The sequence below is a fragment of the Elephas maximus genome, chromosome 6, assembly GCF_024166365.1.
Source record: "Elephas maximus indicus isolate mEleMax1 chromosome 6, mEleMax1 primary haplotype, whole genome shotgun sequence".
Classification (NCBI taxonomy): domain Eukaryota; kingdom Metazoa; phylum Chordata; class Mammalia; order Proboscidea; family Elephantidae; genus Elephas; species Elephas maximus.
The window spans coordinates 94,250,510-94,272,514 of NC_064824.1; the positions used below are offsets into that span (position 1 = coordinate 94,250,510).

The 22,005-nt window shown below is 36.3% G+C and overlaps 1 protein-coding gene across 5 annotated transcripts in view; it reads right to left on the reverse strand.

Moving 5' to 3' along the window:
• The window catches only part of DNAH7 (dynein axonemal heavy chain 7), a 259,550-nt gene that overhangs the window by 122,212 nt on the left and 115,333 nt on the right, over nt 1-22,005 (reverse strand). For all 5 annotated transcript variants that reach the window (XR_007517918.1, XM_049887739.1, XM_049887741.1 and 2 more), the window contains 6 exons: nt 20,734-20,910; nt 17,862-17,993; nt 15,475-15,699; nt 12,749-12,946; nt 1,597-1,752; nt 686-854 (listed from right to left, as the gene is read on the reverse strand). Coding sequence is in view for 4 of the 5 variants with exons in the window: in XM_049887739.1 (XP_049743696.1) it covers nt 686-854; nt 1,597-1,752; nt 12,749-12,946; nt 15,475-15,699; nt 17,862-17,993; nt 20,734-20,910 (1,057 nt within the window). In the remaining variant the exon portion in view is untranslated. The remainder of the gene's footprint in view (nt 1-685; nt 855-1,596; nt 1,753-12,748; nt 12,947-15,474; nt 15,700-17,861; nt 17,994-20,733; nt 20,911-22,005) is intronic.

Genomic DNA, 22,005 nt, shown 5'->3' on the forward strand with positions numbered 1-22,005 from the left:
ACAGAGATTTTTTTGAATTTATGAATTCCTCTTGAAAAATGTAAAGGGTCTTTAAAGGTTAACACTTTGGCAATTTCCTGTTTAAATTCCTCTCAGTAGCTGGTCTAAATCTAGACACTCACTAAAATGGGACTTGACTGGGCTTGATGAAAGGTGAGCTCTGAAGTGGGGCTGTTTCATACAGTTGAAGCATTAAGGAATAAAATAGATGTATCAGGGTTCTCAGAGCGCAGGAAATGGAGAACAAAGTTCCAGAAGGTGAGGGAAAGAGGATTTAGAAGAGCTGGTGGAAGAATAGAAACCCTGGTGGCATAGTGGTTAAGTGCTTTGACTGCTAACCAAGAGGTCAGCAGTTGAAATCTGTCAGGTGCTCCTTGGAAATTCTATGGGCGAGTTCTACTCTGTCCTATAGGGTTGCTATGAGTCGGAATTGACTTGATGGCAGTGGGTTTGGCGGAAGAATGACCCAAACCAAGGCCACCCATTTTGCAGTGTTGACTACTTTTCAGCCCTGATTGTGGTCTCTCCCTTAGGTCACAATGAATACAAATACAGAACATACACACAAAACATTTTAACTTAAATTGTGTAGTTGGGTTTCTGTTTCTTTTTCCAGATATCTCTTTAGCTATAACTAGAGTGATTGCTAATTTTTTTTTAATAATTACAAATTCAGAAAATGTACCTGGAGGTCCCATAGCACACATGATTTGAATGTCCACTAGCTTAATCATAGAACAATCTTTTAGGTCATACCAATTCCAGTGATCTAACCACTGCCTAAGTAACTCAATGGGTGGTTGAGCCCCATATACCTCCCGAGCAGGCATATTGACATCATCTACAAAGACAACCTGAGAAAGAAAAGAGGAGAGGTATTAGAAAATGTTAACACCTGCAACTAGTGTCCTCTTTTAGTGTACACAAAAAATACTGAGGCAAAGAATTAGATTGTCTTCTTGAAGAGTATGTCTGCAGTAAGTGACTGTTTCTTTTCCAATCGGGAATAATATCCCTTAGCACCCTTTGCTAATACATTGACTTCATCTGGGACTAGGGAGACATTCTCATTACTAATCTTTTAGGTTTAATTTAGCACTGATTAATCCTCTAGTATAATTTGTTTCTGAGTATACTTGATCTTTTTTCTTTGTACAACTCTAATACATTAAAATAAATCAGAAAGAAGTGATTTTGAACTGATTATAACCTTTGAGTGGTGAGGGTGAGGTGAGTCAACTGATAGCTCAGTTGTTTTAATACCTAGGAGAGCGAGCAACAAAGAATCCACTGAGTGAAAATGTGCAGAACAGAATTAGGAAGGTAGATAAATTCTCAGATGAGTATTCTACTTTCAGTTCAAAGGTTAACTGCTTGTTTGTGATGTCTAATTGTCTAGTGCAAGCACAAATTTAATCACAAATGTTAGGAAAATGTTGTAATCGAAATCTGTGATTAAGAAAATAAAAATGCACAAAACGTTGTAAAGCCCTGTATAATCTGGCATCCTGTATTTGGTTTCCTCGTTTTGACTGTAGCAGTGTATGTGCGTAGGCCCAATGTTATATTTCGTGTATAGAAACAGACAGGAATTACCATTCTCTTGCCCAAAGGAGGACCGAAAACGCCCTTTCTCCTTTTGTCCAATTTTGACATGATAATATTCTGAGTTTGAGCTGCTGTAGTTTGTGCTGAGAAGTTAATTAGCAGAGGCTTGTAGATATCCTTATTGAGTTGATTTAGAAGAAAATTCTACATAACAGGAAATAATAAAATAAGCCATTGTTGGAATTGTGTTTTGATGTTTCAAAATAAACACTGAACATCATCGTTAACAGGCTCAGATTTAACCTTAGAGCGCAATAACCATATAAAAAGAGATGGAATCAATAATAATAACAGTTACCATGTCAATGGAGTACCTCTGTCCACCCAGGCCCCATGCATGTGGCTTCTCTGATAGTCACAAGAACCATACAGAGTACACAGTCCTTCTTAATGTGAAGACACTGAGACTCAGAGGTTAAGGTACCTGCCTAAGGTCTCAGAGATAGGGCAGGAATCCAGGCTGCCTTTTGTCTCTCTCTCTGTCTCAAATCAATGTTCTTTTTAATACACCTTATTTCCTTTCCACTTATATACCAAGTCATCTGATTCTAGGAAGCTTAAATAAAATAATTGTATTTTCAAAATGGAATTCACTGAAAAGCAGAAGTAATTACAATAGCTCTATGGCACGAGAATGAAGAGTAGCAAAATTTCTTGAGAAGCTCTTCAAAATATGCTTGTCTCTCCTCATACTTCCTTCTCTTTCTCCCCACTCAAAAGCCCTGGATGTACCACTCCCCCTCCCCTATAACAGACAACTGGTTAGAAAATCTAAGTGATATTGTCTTAATGAGTGCTAATGTTTCGAATAATGGGAATTCCAGAACACTTAATTGTGCTCATGAGGAAACTGTACATAGATCAAGGGGCAGTCATTCAAACAGAATAAGGGGATACTGTGTGGTTTAAAGTCAGGAAAGGTATGCATCAGGATTGTACCCTTTCACTATACTTATTCGAGCTGTATGCTGAGCACATAATCCAAGAAACTGGATTATATGAAGAAGAATGGGGCATCAGGATTGGAGGAAGATTCATTAACAACCTGCAGATGACACAACCTTCCTTGCTAAAAGTGAAGAGGACTTGAAGCACTTACTGATGAAGATCAAAGATCACAGCCTTCAGTATGGATTACACCTCAATGTGGAGAAAACAAAAATCCTCACAACTGGACCAATAACCAACATCATGATAAATGGTGAAAATATTGAAGCTGTCAAGGATATCATTTTATTTGAATCCATAATCAACACCCACAGAAGCAGCAGTCAAGAAATCAAATGATGTATTACATCCGACAAATATGCTGCAAAGGATCTCTTTAAAGTGTTAAAAAGCAAAGATGTCACCTTGAAAACTAAGGTGAGCCTGACCCAAGCCATGGTGTTTTCAATTGCCTCATACGCATGCAAAAGCTGGATGATGAATATGCAAGGCTGACAAAGAACTGACAACTTTAAATTGTGGCGTTGGCGAAGAATACTGAATATGGATTGCCAAAAGAACAGACAAATCTGTCTCAAAGAAGTACAACCAGAATGCTCCTTAGAAGCAAGGATGGCAAGACTACGTATCACATACTTTGGACATGTTATCAGGAGGGAACAGTCCCTGGAGTAGGACATCACGCTTGGTAAAGTGGAGGGTCAGCAAAAAGGAGGAAGACCCTCAATAAGATAGATTGACACAGTGGCTGCAAAAATGGACTCAAACATAGCAAGGATTGGGAGGATGGCACAGGACCAGATAGTGTTTCATTCTATTGTGCATAGGGTCACTATGAGTCACAGCTGACTTGACAGCACGTAACAACAACACATGCTCATATGGGTAAGGGATAGCAAAAGGTGAGTTAGCTTTTATATGTTTCAAAATTTACTTCCACTAAGTGCTTCCAGAATTCAGCTTTATCGTATATAGGATACTAGATTATTAAACCAAAACATCAGGTGATTAATATCACATGCAGGAGCCACTGTGGTGCAGTGGTTAAAGCACTTGGCTGCTAATCAAAAAGTCAGTCGTTCAAACCCACCAGCCTCTTTGCAGGAGAAAGATGTGGCATTCTACTTTCATAAAGATTTACAGCCTTGGAAACTCTATGAGACAGCTCTACTCTGTCCTGTAGGGTCAGTAAACCCAGTGCTGATTCTGACTCATAGCAACCCTATAGGACAGAGTAGAACTGCCCCATAGGGTTTCAAAGGAGCACCTGGCGGATTCGAGCTACCGACCCTTTGGTTAGCAGCTGTAGCACTTAACCACTAAGCCACCAGGGTTTCCAAAGGGTCACTATGAGTCAGAATCGACTCAACGGCAGTGGGTTAGGGAGGTTTATATCTTATGCAAGTTCTCTTCATAATGTGGTCACATGCTCAGCATTAACATAATTAAGCAAATAAAAAATTTGAAAATACACTTTGAAATATTAACTTATGTATCAAGGCAAGACCTATATTTTAAAAAAGGGATCGACTTGATGGCAATAGGTTAGGTTTGTTTTTGTTTTTAATATATATTAACTGTATGCAGCAGACATGTCAGAAATTATTGTTGTTGAGCACCACTGAGTCGCTTTGATTCACAGTGACCCCATGTAACAGAGTGAAACTGCCCCATAGGATTTTTTAGGCTGTAATCTTTTATTTTTTTATTATTTTTTTTTAATCTTTACAGAAGCAGATTGCCAGGTCTTTCTCCCTTGGAGCCACTGGGTGGGTTTGAACTACCAAGCTTTCAGTTGATAGCCAGGTGCTTAACCACTGTGCCACAGGAGAAAAAACATGTGGAGAATATCAGGAAGGGAGGGTAAGAAGCTGTTCAGAGATACTGGGTTAATGGCTAATTTTCACTTCTTTCACCAGCCCAGCAGGAGCTACTTATTTAAAATTCTCTTCCTTGCATGGAATGAGAACATTCTAAAAACCGGTGAAGAATTTTTGCTCAAACCCAAAATTAACAGGTAGAATAGCAAAAAAGTAAGTAATAGGGAAGTTTAGCATAAAACTAGAAATATTTTTTCCATGATTATGTAATTAAAATGCCTCTTTTTGTAGTTTTATAATTAAAATGTAAGGGATGGAATATTATTTGATGAGAAAAATAGTTAAAAATAAGCTGTTCTGTTTATCTAAGGGAACAACACTATCCTGAGTTTATTATAATAAAGCTTATTATAATAAAGGAGTCTTATAACATGTCTATGTAAAGCAAATTCAATTGAAATTTTTGTATCATTGGATTAAGACTGTCTAAAAAAAATTATTTCACTTTGCTTGTCTATATGGTATATAATTCAGTGTTTTTTTTTTGTGTATATGGTATTTGTTAGATGAATGGATGGACATTAGATGGATGGATGGACGAACAGACTAAATAAGACAAGAACAAAAATAAAGAAATCCTTAAGATAACGTAAGGCATGTCTTGAAAGGCTTCGCAGTAAGCATTGCAACCATTTAAAAGCAGAATTAAATCTATCTATAATTTTTTTATAATAAACGTAGGTAGTTATAAAACAAAATTTAAATGTGATATAAAAAAACTACTGAAAGAGATGATGCATAATATTAAAGATAATTTATAAATAATAAACTGAAATCTTTAAAATCCCAGTCTTAACCAGAAAGTGGTGAGTGGGACAGGGAAGTAACAATATGCCAGCCTTCCTAGCTAACAAGGTAGGGAAAGGAGGTCAGTGGGTGGATACCGTTTCACTTTGATGTTGATAATTTTAAAACTGTGAATTGATGGGAAAAAAACAGACCAGAAAAACACTTCAGTGTTCTTCAATAGATTTAAATAACACTAGTAGAATTTTAAATAGTTTATATAATGTTCTTAATCAATAGAAAAAGAAAATAAACATCATCATAGCAACAGATGAAAATTTTAAAAAGAACTTTTTAAAAAAAAAAATTTTTTTTTTTTGTTTAAGAACATAAGAAACCTCGCAGAAAATATGAGTGCAGAAGTCTGACTAAGCATACTTATGATAATTTATGAACCTATAGGGTTGCTATGAATCGGAATTGACTCGATGGCAACGGGTTTGGTGTTTGGAAGATTGATTTCCCTATTAAAATAAAAAGAGGACTCAGAGTAACATACAAAAACAAAATGTAACTGTATGTGGATTCTAAGACAAAATTAAAGTGATTCAGAAATGCTTACCCTAAAAAAAGAACAAGTAAAAATAGGCATGTGAATGCCAACAAAAAGCAAGCAAACGGAATTTAACTAAAGAGAACAATTAGTACACTAAGGCTTTTTTTATTGCTTATATATCACATATACACATAAAATGTAAAATTCAGCCCATTATCTAAATGGTTCCATAAATCCAGGTGTTTGTCATCACTGAATAAAAAATTCTAAATAAGTACATTTTTACTTTTTACCAGGAGTCCTAAAAATTATATAAACAAAATTTAGGTTTCCATAGCTATCATTTAAGTCTTGTTCTTTAGTTTAAATTAATTATCAATGTCTTACAATTTTTCAGAGATAAAATTGCACTTTATCCACTGAAAAATGCATGTTTTTAATGTTAAGAGATAACACTCTGAAAATTAAGTAGATACTTATAAAAAACTACTTTGCTTTCTTTTTTTGATTTAGTAATCAGATCATATGTGTTAATGGAAATGGTTTCTTTAAAGATACGTAGTTAAGTGAAAGGGAAAATATTCATATGCCAATAAGATTTACCTTTAAAAGAAAAATAAACATAAATATTAAATATTGTATTTTTAACAAATATTCCATTTATGACCCATTAACCATGTATATTGTATGAAATTAAAGACTCCCTCCCCACACAATCAAGATGTCAAACATCTTTCCACAAGTTTTCGCAGCATCTCGTTGTTGTAAAGTGTCATTATTATAATTCATTATGTTTTTATGTAGTCTCTAACTGGGACACTACTTCTTACTTTTTCAATTGTTTATTTAAAATCTAAATAACCAGATATGTAATAAATACAATAAATAGAAAAATCACTTTTTAAAATTAAATATACTATTTAATAATTTCAGCAAGATAGGATGTAATACAAAAGGTTCATTAAGCATATTGTATGAATAAATTCTTAGTAAAATTATTTTATGGAAGTGAAAGTTATTGTCTCAAAATTATACTTTCTTTCACTGAAGAACAAATTTTTGATACTTTAGCTTTATATCTGTACTACTTACAATTATAACCAATGCTTAATTAATTGGAACAATAGAAGGGAAAAGTAGATCAAGGTCAACCTTAAGTCAGCATTAACATGAAACTATAATATTCAGGGATGGATCAATCTCTGGAAATAGGGACATGATCACCTGCCCAGAAAGGCCCAATAATCAGAGACCATCCAATTGGCGCGAATTCCTAGCTCTCTCAATGTCAGGAAAAAAAGCCAAACTTATGGGGCAGTTCTACTCTGTCCTATAGGGTCGCTATGAGTCGGAATCGACTTGACGACAGTGGGTTACTGCGTTTAGTGCTCACTGGAAGAAAAGCATTTAAATATCTCTCTTCTTGCAATTAAACCTGGCCATCTTTGCTAGAAACTTGATTCTGATAGCACTGCACCAATAAAGAGCAATTAGCAGCAATCGACCCTTGCCGCCATTACTGAGCTCTCCTGAAGAATCAAGCCCCTCAGATCGCTGTAACAGTTTAACCACAGTGCTCAGTTTAATAATCAGCTGCTGACTATGGTAATTATATAAATACTATCCTTAAATGCACTACTGCTTTATTCTTAGGTAAAAGTTTGCTTTAGAAACTCCTACCATTGTCAAATTATTCCAGACATATTGTTTTGACTGGGTCTGTGCAATTTAAACAGCTAGTTAACATTCAATATTATCATAAAAGGATGACTAGCACCCCACATATAAACCCCCAAAATACCTATCTCATTAGCAAGGAACAGTTTAATACAGAAAGGTGTAGTCCCACCAATGTTCTTAAAGTGAAATAACTGAGAAATTCTTATGAAAGTCACCAATAAGCCAAGTATATTAAAATGAAAATTATTTTTAAACCTAACTATGGAATTTCCAGCTAATGAAATGATTCAGGAAAAAGAATGATTTTAGCCACAGAAGAATTTTTTTTTTAATTATTAATTTTAGATAACATGAGTGATAGCTAAGGAACAAACTAAAAAAGTATTAAAGTTAAATTTATTATTCTAGGTGGTTAGATAAAAATAAATGTACAAAAATCAATTATTTTATTATTTTAAAACTAGTTAAAATACAATGGAAAAATGTCCATCTATTTCAGCAGCAACAACAACAAAACATAAAAGACCTAGTAACTACATGAAGAAAATCACAAATGTTCTCAGGCGGCTCTAAAAGACAAAATGATTGTAAAGTGCATTGAACCCATAACTCATTGCTGTCAAGTCAATTCCAACTCATAGCAACCCTATAGGACAGAGTAGAACTGCCCCATAGAGTTTCCAAGGAGCAACTGGTGGATTTGAACTGCCCATCTTTTGGTTAGCAGCTGTAGCTCTTAACCACGGTGCCACCAGGGCTCCAAAATCCATCAAGTATTTGCAAACTGAAAATTCATAGGTGGAATCCAGCTTGAATCCATATTCTCTTAGGACCCCACAGAGTTCTTTAAAAGTATCTTGGTGCCAATTTTTTTTTACCCAGAGAATTTCACATATTCATATTGTATACCTTTTTTTTAATACCTAGTCCCCACAGGAATTTAAGTTTACAATCCTTGAAGGATGAAAAACATAAGAAATATTTAAACCAAGAAATATTTAATGGTAAAATATGACCAAAGAAAAATGTTTCTTCAAAAATTTGTTTTTTTCTATTGTGCTTTAGCTAAAAGCTTACAGAGCAAATTAGTTTCTCATTGAACAATTAACACACATATTGATTCATGACATTGGTTGCCAACCTTGCAATGTGTCCCTGTGACATACCAACACTTTCCCCTTCTCAACCTCGGGTTCCCCATTTCCATTAGTCCAGCTTTCCTGTGCCCTTCTGCCTTCTTGTCCTTGCCCCTGGGCTGGTGTGCGCATTTAGTCTCCTATATATGGTTGAACTACGTGTGTTACTGTTTGTTTTACAGGCCCGTCTAATCTTTGGCTGAAGGGTGAACCTCAGTAGTGACTTCAGTACTGAGTTAAAACAGAGTCCAGGGGCCAAACTCTCAGGGTTTGTCAGATCAGAAAGTCTGGTCTAAAAATTTTAATTTTAAATATTTTTTTTTTTAAAGAAGAGAAACATGGAAGGGATAGGTTGATGGTTAACATTATCAGAGTTTAAACTAGGTATTACTAGTTCTAGTAGCCCTAGCTGAGCAGTGGTTAGGCACTCAGCTGCTAACCCAAAGGTCAGAGGTCTGAACTCACCAGCCACTCCATGGGAGAAAGAGGGGGCAGTCTGCTTCCATAAGGATTTACAGCCTTGGAAACCCTATGGGGCAGTTCTACTCTATCCTGTAAGGGTGCTGGGTTTGGGTGCGAGATCTTTCTTCCAAAATGCCTCTTGGTGAACTTCAGTCTCCAATCATTTGGTAAGCGACTGATTGCGTCAATTGTTTGCACCACCCGAGGACTCAAAATAAATTCTAGATGGATTAAATGAGAATATCATAGCAATAAAGAGCTACAAATGGGACTAACACAAACTACTAGCAGAGAGTGAATTAGTATAATCTTTCTGAATAACTTAACAAAAATTATCAAAAACCAACAATTCCACTTCCAGGAATCTAGTAATTCATCATAAGCAAATAAGCAGAGATAAGAATCAAGATTTAGCTACAAAAATGTTGATTTCAGTCTTATCATTAAAGCATAAGAAAAATTAGACACTTAAATTAGTTATCATATAATTATAGAAGACTAATGCCATTAAAAATTACCTTGTAGAGGAATTTAAAAAAAAGGAAAATATTTTTAATAAATTAAACAAAACAAAAAAACAGGTTACAAAATAAAATGTACAGTATGTTTCCAATTTTGTAAAAAAAGAAAAGCTTTTGCCTGAGCAGAACTGGATGGGGGTACAAATGACAAAGACCTTTCTTTTCTCCCTGCAACCACTGCCTTTAACCATGTCAAGTCTCCACTCCCTGGCTCTTAATGATATCTTAGGGAAATTCCTTAGCTTTCTGCACACTTTCAATTATTTTCTTTAAATCCAAGCCAAATCAACAGCTCAATTTAAAATCTTAGTCAAAACCTCTCCCCTCCTGATCTCTTGGATAGTATCTGATACATATAAGCATTAGTTTATGATAAAGGTGTCACTTCAATCTGCTGTAAAAGAAAGATTATTCAATAAATGATACTAGAGAATTATTTAACTACATACCCAAATATATACCAGAATGATTAAAGTATTAAAACGTAAAATCAGTAAAGAACTAGAAACACGTACTCATATAAGCTGGGAGAAAGTGAATTGTCTGGGAACCTGCAGTGAGGGAGGGACCACCAATAGCTAGCTGACTACCACCTCTTTCCTTCTGGCCTTCTTGCTCTCTCTCCCTCCTCCAGGATAGGGGTGAAGACAGAGGAAAAGAGGCAAAAGTCCTTCTGGTTCTCTCTCAGCTGATGCCGTTTTACCTCCTCTTCATGGCAGGCTTCCAAATGCTGGCTGATGTGGAGGTTCTTTAGATACTCCACAGGACAACCATACTGCACCACTGCCTCACATAAGTCAAACTCACATCTTTTATTAGTGGCCATCTAGAATGGAGCCCCAAGAGAGCTCAAGTCCTCTTCCCATTGACCAATTAGCCCTAGGGAAAGTTGCATTTATTTGCCACACCAGAGGCTAGGAGGGCTACTTAAGGCTCCAGCAAGCTTCTGTCTTCAGAAATCTGAAACTACTATGACGTAGTCACTGGTCTCCAATCAACATGACCCCAAAACTCAAGGGAACACAGGCTGTGTAAAGCTACTGAGGTTTACCTGTTATAGTAGTTAACATTACCTTAACTAACTATGGATAGGAGCCCTGGCTGTACAATGGTTAAGAACTTGGCTGCTAACCAAAAGGTCAGCAGTTCGAATCTATCAGCCACTCCTTGGAAACCCTAAAGAGGCAGTTCTCTGTCCTGTAGGGTTGCTGTGAGTTGGAACTGACTCGACAGCACATAACAACAACAACAACAATGGATATGATTTCAGAAATCATTAATGAAAATCAGTGTTATTATTATATACTAACCCTTTAGATATTAAATAATTTATAAAACTAAATATCAAGTGTAATTAACTAGAACATATCTTTCAAGAGATTCTTTATTCTGAACAAGATATTATTATTAAAATACCTAAATAATTGGGATGGAAGGAATACACAGAGTCACTATACCAAAAAGAATTGGTCGACGTTCAACCATTTCAGGAGGTAGCATATGGTCAGGAACCCATGGTACTGAAGGAAGAAGTCCAAGCTGCACTGAAGGCATTGGCGAAAAGCAAGGCTCCAGGAATTGACAGAATACCAACTGAGATGTTTCAACAATGGATGCGGCACCGGGTGTGCTCACTCATCTATGCCAAAAAATATGGAAGACAGCTACCTGGCCAACTGACTGGAAGAGATCCATATTTATGCCTATTACCAATACAGGTGATCCAACTGAATGCGGAAATTATCGAACAATATCATTAATATCACATGCAAGTAAAATTTTGCTGAAGATCATTCAAAAGCAGCTGCAGCAGTATATCAACAGGGAACTGCCAGAAATTCAAGCTGGATTCAGAAGAGGACGTGGAACCAGAGATACCATTACAGATGTCAGATGAATACTGGCTGAAAGCAGAGAATACCAGAAAGATGTTTACCTGTGTTTTATTGACTATGGAAAGGCATTTGACTGTGTGAATTACAACAACCTATGGATAACATTGAAAAGAATGGGAATCCCAGAACACTTAATTGTGCTTATAAAGAACCTGTACATAGACCTGTACATTGAAACAGAATAAGGAGATACTGTGTGGCTAAAGTCAGGAAACGTGTGTGTCAGGGTTGTATCCTTTCACCATACTTATTCAATTTTGTGCAGTGAGCAAATAATCCAAGAAGCTGGACTATATGAAGAAGAGCGGGGCATCAAGATCAGAGGAAGACTCAAAACAACCTGTGTTACTCAGATGACACAACCTTGCTTGCTGAAAGTGAAGAGGATTTGAGACACTTACTGATGAAGATCAAAGACCACAGCCTTCAATATGGATTATACCTTGACATAAAGAAAATAAAAATCCTCACAACTGGACCAATAAGCAATATCATGGTAAATGGAGAAAAGATTGAAGTTGTCAAGGATTTCATTTTACTTGGATCCACAGTCAACACCCATGGAAGTAGCAGTAAAGAAATCAAAAGACACATTGCATTGGGCAAATCTGCTGCAAAAGACCTCTTTAAAGTGTTGAAAAGCAGAGATGTCACCTTGAAGGCTAAAGTGCTCCTGACCCAAGCCACGGTGTTTTCAATTGCCTTATATGCACGCAAAAGCTGGATGATGAATAAGGAAGACTAAAGAATTGATGCATCTGAATTATGGTGTTGGCAAAGAATATTGAACATGGACTGCCAAAAGAACAAATAAATCTGTCTTGGAAGAAGTATGACCACAATGTTCCTTAGAAGTAAGGATGGCGAGACTATGTCTCACACACTTTGGACATATTATTAGGAGGGATCAGGTCCTGGAGAAGAACATAATGCTTGGCAAACTAGAGAGTCTGAAAAAAAGAGGAAGACCCTCAATAAGATGGATTGACACAATGGCTGCAACAATGGGCTCAAGCATAACAATGATTGTGAGGATGGCGCAGGACCAGGCAGTGTTTCATTCTATTGTGCATAAGGTTGCTGTAAGTTGGAACTGACTCAAAGGCACCTAACAACAACAACAAATAATTGGGACAATAATTTAGTGATATAAAGTGGTATCATATCTTTAATCGATTTTCTAAAATAAATAGGCAATTACTAAAAAATTCTTCTCGGTATAAACATCAAAATACTTTTTTAAAAACAATGATTTAAGCCTATTTCAGGGAGGTTTAAAATAACATTCTTATGAATATTATGCACATTTTAATATGTATATTTTTACAATACTCACAATAATATAAACACTCTTTCCAGTTCCTGTTGGTCCTACAAATATGAAAGGTTTCTGATGCGTGGTCAATAATTCCATTAACGCAGAGCACTGAATAGTGTCCAGAGTTGGTACAATGATTTCATTAAACATCACATCCTTAGGAATTGGAGGAGCATCTTCCAATTTTTTTACCCATGGTTCCCATCTTCCTATTCCCTGTTTATAAAAAGCAGTCAAATAATGTTATAAAATACTTTTAAAAATCTGTACTGCTATATGATTGTAGAAGAGATTAAGACTGACAAGTTCTGATATTTATACATTTGTTGTTATCCTTTTAAACATTTCACCCTGAGTTTGAAAACCAAATTTCATGTGTAAATTAAGAAGAAACTAGGCTTTTACCTGTACCCTGTTGCTGTTGAGTCGATTCTGACCCATAGTGACCCTAGAGAACAGAGTAGTACTGCCCCATAGGGTTTCCAAGAAGTGACTGGTGGATTTGAACTGTTAACCTTTTGGTTAGCAGCCATATCACCAAACCACTGAATAAAAATAAAATGTTAATACTGTGACACTTTTGATGATACTGCTTATTCCAACCCAAAGATCAATTATTTTGGTCAAATGTTAGGTTCTTTAATGATATTAAGAAAATTGGACTAATCAGTGCGTTAAAGAGCAAGGAATTTTATTCAATAAATGTTAACCAAAATAAAACTATTTTCTCCCTAGAACATCAGCTATATATTGCTTGACTTATATAAGGTATTTATAACATCGCCTTATTTCAGGTAAGATTTCTTAATATAAGATTATTATTATGAATGATCATTATGCTGTATCTTTGTTCCCAATTGGTATCCAATAGCAAACTAAAATATTAATTTTCTATGGCAATTTTTATAACAAAATTTTCAAAAAAGATCATGTCCATATTTTCTCCTTAGAAAAATACTACAATCTTCTCCATTCTTACAAAAATAAATCCAAATTCCTGAGCATTTAAAGCCCATCAGAATTCAGGCCCATCCTTCCTTCATACCATCAAGTCTCCCACAACCCAGCCTTATTTATGGGCTCACTGGTCCCAAATACACTCCCAGCCCCTTGATTCATGATATTCCCTTGGCCTAGAACATCACATGACTCTTCTGAAAAGGTTGTGAACTCACTGATGGCAGCACTGTACTTTATTCACTTTTCTATCCTCTGGCATAGTGGTTAAGTGCTACAGCTGCGAACCAAAGAGTTGGCAGTTCAAACCCACCAGGCACTCCTTGGAAACTCTACGGGGCAGTTCTACTCTGTCCTATAGGGTCGCTATGAGTCGGAATCGACTCGACGGCACTGGGTTTTTTAACACACTGCCATGCATATAGTGTAGATTTTGGGGGGTGGATGAATTCACATCAGTCTGAAAATTGTATTGCAAAAAAAAATATTTCTGGAACCAACAGAGAAGTAAGGATTAATAATCAGAAAACTCAAATGTACAGTCATTTAGAAATTCTGTGATCCTGGGAAAATCACTCAGCATCTCTATGCTTCAATTTCCTCAGTGGTAAAATCTGCAAAATAACCCCATCTTTCCTATTTCACTGAGGTGTTAGTAAAATGAAATGGAAATAATTACAGAAAAGTTTAATAAATTTTAAAGTGCTCTGAAAATGTAGGGTATGATTAGTAATTTAAGATAAAATAAAATTAACTAAAAAAAAAAAACTCACTGCCGTCGAATTAGCAAAGATAAAAAGATATTATCTTGTGTTAGGCAGGGCTAAGAATGCCGTTCTGAAGTGGGCTTGGTGATACATCTCAAGGGCCGTGAAAATCCGAAAACTGATACAGTATTCCTTTTTTAGAAATACATCTTAAGGAAATAAGCATATATGTAAACAATGACTTGTATACAAGGATATCAACCAAAGCAGTACTTATAAAAGGAAAAAACTAAAAACAACAAAATGTCCAAAACGCCCAAATGTCTAAGAGTAGGAAACTGACTAGATCATGGTCCATCCATATAGAATACACGAAGGCTTTAAAAAATAAATTTACTAAAGAAAATAGTGAAATAGAAAGGTGTCCTCTTTATTAAGTGAAAAAAAAAATGATAAAACTATCAATTTGGGATATGGGATATGGTATGATCCCAATTTTACTTAAACCTATATATATTTAAACAATACATATTCCTAAACTCTCTCCACGGTACAATACTTGTGGGAGCTGTTACATAAAAACAAACATGGAAACAAACACCAGCCAGGTTTTATTGCCCAATCAGTTTGGGAACTGCTGAATTAACATTAAACCAGCTGCTTCCCTGCAGGACTTCTTAGAGTCCATATTATACTAATGTGCATCATGAATCTCCAAGAGGCATCTTTGAACATTCTGTGCCCCGTGCTGGACTAGATATGTTAACGCACAATTTTATTTACTGAGTACGATTGCCCCATGAGGTATTATTATTATTATTATTACACTTTGTCAATAAGAAAACCAAGGTTCAGAGAGATTAAATAACTTGTCCAAGGTTACACAACAAGAAAGTAGCTCTACTAGGACTCAAATCCAGGTGTGTCTCTCTTTAAAATCAGCGCACTATCCCTTATGCCAGGCTGTCTCTGAAGGTAAACTGTGATGAAGAAGGTGGCCCAGAGCCACGACATGCTGTGTGAATCTCAGAAGAGACTCTGCCAGGCTGGCAGCTACAATTCTTCCTTCAGAACTCTTACCTCAGTGACAAACTGATAATCATAAATTGTTCCTTTCTCAGGAAATGGGACAGTTAGTGCCTTGCAGGGCACTTGTTCAGCACCACTGAGTAATTTAAACCTATTTCGAGTTAGATCTGTAATTGGACCTTCCATGAGTTCTCGAAGAATCTTATTAAATTTCAACCGATCATCATCTTTACAGGAAGCACCAACGGACCAGATCAGTGAAAACAAAAAAATGCCCTGCAATGGAGAGATGAGAAAGAGATGAAGTGCAATTAAAGAATAACTTTAATCTATCCTTGAAGCTTAAATTAGATCTGAAAGATTATTTTATCTGAAAGGAAACACATAAGCTAACATACGACACAAACATTTGATTATCTCAGGATTTTGTAAAATTAGGTGTCTTTTTTTTTAACCCCCTCAAGTCATATCTTATAAAAATCTTAATGTTAGAGAAGATAATACAATGAAAAGCATAAATGCTAGTCATGGTGAAAATCCTAGAATGATTAATCTAGTAAATCACTTAATATTTTAAATTTACAGCAGGAACCTGACGTTAAAAAGAACATTGACATAACATTTTATTAAGCTATAAAGGTACACTTTAGTAAGATAAATAATAATCAACCCATAACATACATGCTCTAACAGAACAGATCTTGATTAAAAAAAAAAATTATTTGGAAGTAGAATAAATTATTTTCTTTTATTTGCTTTCTCAGGAAATGGACAGTTAGTGCCTTGGTGGGCACATGTTCATAACCACTGAGTAATTTAAACCTATTTCAAGTTATATCTGTAATTGGACCTTCCATTAGTTCTTGAAGAATCTTATTAAAATTCAACCAATTATCATCTTTACAAGAAGCACCAACAGACCAGATCAGTGAAAACAAAATGAAATACCCTGCAATGCAGAGATGATTTCATAATTAGAACTACTGATTTCATAATTAGAACTGCATCCCTCCAAGCAAAAGATACTAGGTTTTCTTCTTACCAGACTCAAGCAAGAAGGAACAGTATATATAATAAGACCCACCACTAGATAAGAAAATGTGTTTGCTTGTTTTAAAATCAAATCTCTTACTGCCAAAGCTAGGAGAATCCTGATGGTGTTCATAAAATCCTAGACTCTACTTTGACCCTGCTCATCTATTCCTAGTTTACTCACAGACTGTTTCTCTGTGGAAACTATTTAAAACTCAATTAAAAATTAAATCATTCCATAAAACAAAGCTGTAAGACTATGTGTTGATTACATTACTAGTAATACTATTAGTAGAAATGTTTTTATTAAAGAAATACTCTGTTGCTATTTTCATTGCCATTTTAAAAAACTGTTTATAGGTTGGATATTTTCTTGATTTCCTCAAAATAAATAAATATTAATATAAACATGTTAATTTTGTTGTTGTTAGGTGCTATCAAGTCTGTTCAGACTCATAGTGACCCTATAGGACAGAGTACAACTGTCTAATAGGGTTTCCAAAAAGTGGCTGATGGATTTGAACTGCCACCCTTTTGGTTAGCAACTGAGCTCTTAACCACTACGCCACCAGGGCTCCAACATTTTAATGGTAATTATATTAATTCTATATTGATATATTATAATAATGTTACATATTATATACCAAACCAAACTCATTGTGGTTGAGTTGATTCCAATTCATAGCGACCCTGTAGGACAGAGTAGAACTGCCTCATAGAGTTTCCAAGGACTGCCTGGTGGATTCGAACTGCCAACCTTATGGTTACCAGCCCTAGCTCTTAACCACTACCCCACCAGGGTTTCCATATATTATGTAGTATGTTGTTTTGGGTGTGTGCCAGTGAGTCAATGCTGACTCATACAGACTCTCTATGACAGAATAGTACTGCCCCATGGGGTTTCCTAGGCTGTAATATTTATGGGAGCACATTGCCAGGTCTTTTCTCCCACAGAGTCGCTGGTGGGTTCAAACCACCAACGTTTTGGTTAGCAGCTGAATGCTTAACCATTGCACCACCAGGGATCCTTATTATATAATATAACCATGTAAATATATTATTAATAAACTATTATGACTTGGAGATTGGAGGGGAGGTAAATCTCATCAAACACTAGTCATTGACATTTTGGGGATCATATCATTCCTGAAGCTGGTCAAATGACCCAAGATTCAGCAACATACCTGAGGTGGTCATCAGGTTCACTCAAGCCTCATGATGCATGGAACTGCCAGATGAGGAGCTTCCCCATCTGTACCTGGTATATTGGGCCCAGCTTTTTCCCCATTGTTCAGCTACAACCCATCGCCCAGGCTCCAATTCCAGATTCATCAACAGGAAGCTTTGAGAAAAATTGTAGGTGGCTGTCTATCTTATTGCAAGACACAAAGGGCAATGGATCTTACCTCAAGTAAAGAGTAAGTTTCTCGGTCATTTCTATCTCTTACTTTGCCTTCATCAGCAAAATCATCCATAAAACAATCTATTAGATTCATTAAGGATCGTACTAAGTTTGTATCTGAAGTAGGAGATAATTCCTGAAAAATCAGAAAGAAAAGTCTGTAATACAAATTAAATTGGGAACTCATTAAAATAGCATCAGCTAATACTTAGTGAACTCTTTTAACTCTAACAGTCACAGCATATATGAAAAGGTACAATTATTATAATTCTAGTTTTATAGGTGGGAAACTGAGGCACACAGTAATTTCCTTGCCTAGAACATGGAAGCAGTGGATATCACATCTAGGTAATCCACACTCCTTAACCGCTCTTTTATATCGGGTCCCAAACCTCAAAACCTTACGATTGCATGTTTGGTTAATTTAATCACACAAAGATCTAGATTCTGGGTTATACGAATTCTGTAAACCAAAACACTAAAAAAAAAAAAAAAAAAAAAATTTCAGAGAAGAAAATTAATTTGCTTATTTAAAATGCTTCATAAATAAAAATGCAGCTTTGAACATAATTAAAAGCTACAGCAGAGTTTAGTAAATGTATCCCTATGAAATACAGTGCCAAGTCTCAAAGCACACGAAAGCATTGCTGGCATATTGTAAAAGTCACGCACTTTACTTTTTGGAGTTTCCTCTGACAGCTTACAAAGTAAATAAAATAACGTGTCTAGCTCCTAGGACTCTGTACCATACAGCAAGTTCTCAGTGAACGTTCATTTTCTTCCTGCTGGCTCTTCTCCAACCTTTAGAGTCGCATTATTTCATGGTTAATGTGCAAAAACTAATTCTCTGAAACTGACTCTCGGAGGATCAGAAGAAACTAACTTCAAGGTCAGTCACAACCCCACTAAATTCAGGCAGAAATGACCGCTGAATTTCTTACTGATGTAACACTAAAATATAAATACTGGCTACTACAAATAAGACAGATACTTATCACTACATAATAAATAACAGGTGTTCTTAATTTCTTCACAAGAAAACAAAAGAGCATAGTACATTTTAGAAAAGCTTGTTTAAAGTCCCCCCCCCCACCCCCGCTTTGCTATTGAAAGGATAAATTCCAGTTATAGGGGAAAACTCATTTATTGGAATACCTACATTTTCTGACAATGCAAAAAACATAGCTTTTTTAAATGATGAGCCTCAATTCGTATGTTTAATTGTCTGTAGAACATGATTATTTCATACTTACATTATACTTAGGTTACATCAAGTTTCTTGGAAGATCACCCACTGTCTTGTCAATTTCTGTCATTACTCCATCAGCGAGTGCCCTTGCCTCTCCCCTGAAAGTGTTCATGCCAAGGTTTCCCCATGATCTTTTCAACTGCCAATCTCAGTCCTTACCTCCTTTGACCTGACCTCTTAGTAGTTTCTGGTAATAATACTTCTTTCTTAAAGGAATTCCTGGGTGATGCAAATGGTTAACATACTCGGCTGATAACCAAAGGTTGGAGGTTTGAGTTTACTCAGAGACACCTCGGAAAAAAGGCCTGGAGATCTCCTTCTGAAAAATCAGCCATCAAAAACCCTATGGAGCACAGATCAACTCTGACACATGTGGGGATCACCCGGAGTCGGAATCGACTCCATAGCAGCTTTTTTTTTTCCTTCTTAAGACACTATCTTCTCCCCTTCTCTTGTCCAAAATGTTGGTGCACTCCAGGATTCTAGCCTTTGCTCTCTTTCTCTCTCTGGGTAATCTACATGAACGCGGTTGTAAAGGCTAATTTCCAAATCTCTACCTTGAGCCAAACTTCTGTCTCAAGCTCTTCTACTATTTATCCAAGACCAAAAAAACCAAAACCAAACCCAGTGCCGTCGAGTTGATTCTGACTCACAGCGACCCTATACGACAGAGTAGAACTGCCCCATAGAGTTTCCAAGGAGCACCTGGCTGATTTGAACTGCTGACCCTTTGGTTCACAGCTGTAGCACTTAACAATTACACCACCAGGATATATCCAAGAGCAGGAGAAATATCAACCCTATTTCCTATATTTGTCCAAAAGGCAAAGTCACTCTAAGAAACCATTAAACAACATTCTGCCAAGCAGAAATTATGCATAATTTCCAGCCAGGGAAGGTTTAAGAGCCTCAATGGAGTTTCACCAACTCTCAGAGGTAGAAGATTTCCATTCACGTTGCCATTTCTCTCCCTTCTACCGCTCCCCCAGCCCCATCCCCAAGGGGTCTTGAATCAAAAGAAAGAAAAACAGATTTTCCCACTTTGGGATTTCTTTCTTGTTCTTCTCCCAGCAAAGGCTTCCCTCCCTGAATCCCAGGATTTTATCTATCTACAGTAACCCCTTAACAATGAGACACACTCACAATAAATACAGTGCATTCCTTATTTAATACACCTAAGACAGTAATATGTGTTCCTCCTTTATTATTCACCATCCAGTTCCTTGGATCCCAAAAATGAGACTATTTAAAAATTATCCATTTTCTGATTATAGAAATGCATTTTTAAGAACTTTGGAAAAGAAAGAAAAGCATAAAAATGGATATTAAAATCCAACAACTAATCAGAAACAAAAATAACATTTTGGGGCATTTTCATGTGGGCCTGTGAGATATTTTATTTAGAGAGAAAAGATTAGCAGCTATAACATTTTTTCAAAGTCTAAGATGTTATGTTTAAATTAGCTTTTGGAGAATAATTACATAAATTAAAATCTTTTTTACTTTAATCAGGAAAATGTTTTAATCAAACCAGTTAATATCTGGTAGCTGAAAATAAACACATATTAAAATTGATAAATTTGGTTAATTTTAATTTTTTTAATTATAAAATTCTCATTCCTCTTACCTTTGTGTGCTTTCTAATAAATTCAACAGAAACAGGGACCATTCTGTCAAATAAGCCTACTATAAATTCCTTCTGAAGACCATTGACTGCAGCAGGTAAAAGATTTATCCAAGACAACATTAGCGGTCTCCAGCCTAACATGTGAGGCTCCATATAAATCATACCACATCTGGACACCTGGAAAAACAGTACAGGCATACCTTGTTTTATTGCACTTCACCTTATTGCGCTTTGGAGAGAATGCATTTTTTATAAATTGAAGGTCTGCAGCAACCCCGTACGGAACAAGTCTCTTGGCACCATTTTTCCAACAGTATGTGCTCATGTTGTGTCTCTGTGTCACGTTTTGGTAATTCTTGAAATGTTTCAAACTTTTTCATTTATTATCATATCTGTTATGATGATCTGTGATGATGATGATCTGTGATCAGGTGATCTTTGATGTTATTATTGTAATTGTTTTGGGGAGCTAAAAACCACACCCATATAAGACAGCAAACTTAATCGGTAAATGTGTGTGTTCTGACTGCTCCACCAACTAGCCGTTCTCCTGTCTCTCTCTCCCTCTTCTCAGGCCTCCCTATTCCCTGAGACACAATACTGAAATTAGGCTAATTAATACTCCCACAATGGCCTCAAAGTGTTTAAGTGAAAGAAAGAGTCGCACGTATCTCACTTTAAATCAAAAGCTAGAAATGATTAAGCTTAGTGAGGAAGGCATGCGGAAAGCTGAGGTAGGCCAAACACTAGGCCTCTTGTGCCAAATAGTTAGCCAAGCTGTGAATGCAAAGGAAAAGTTCTTGTAGGAAATTAAAAGTGCTACTCCAGTGAACACAGGAATGGTAGGAAAGTGAAACAGCCTTATTGCCGATAGGGAGAAAGTTTTAGTGGTCTGGATAGAAGAAGATCAAACCAGCCACAACATTCTCTTAAGCCAGAGCCTAAAGCCCTAACTCTCTACAATTCTGTGAAGGCTGAAAGAGATGAGGAAGCTGCAGAAGAAAAGTTCGAAGCCAGCAGAGGTGGGTTCATGAGGTTCAGGGAAAGAAGCCATCTCCATAACATCAAAGTGCCAGGTGAAGCAGCGAGTGCTGATGGAGACGCTGCAGCAAGCGATCCAGAAGATCCAGCTGAGATGGTTGACGAAGGGGCTGCACTAAACAGCATATTTTCAGTGTAGACGAAACAGCCTGATACTGGAAGATGCTGCCTAGAATGTTCACAGCTAGAGAGAAGTCAATGGCTGGCTTCAGAGCTTCAAAGGACAGGCTC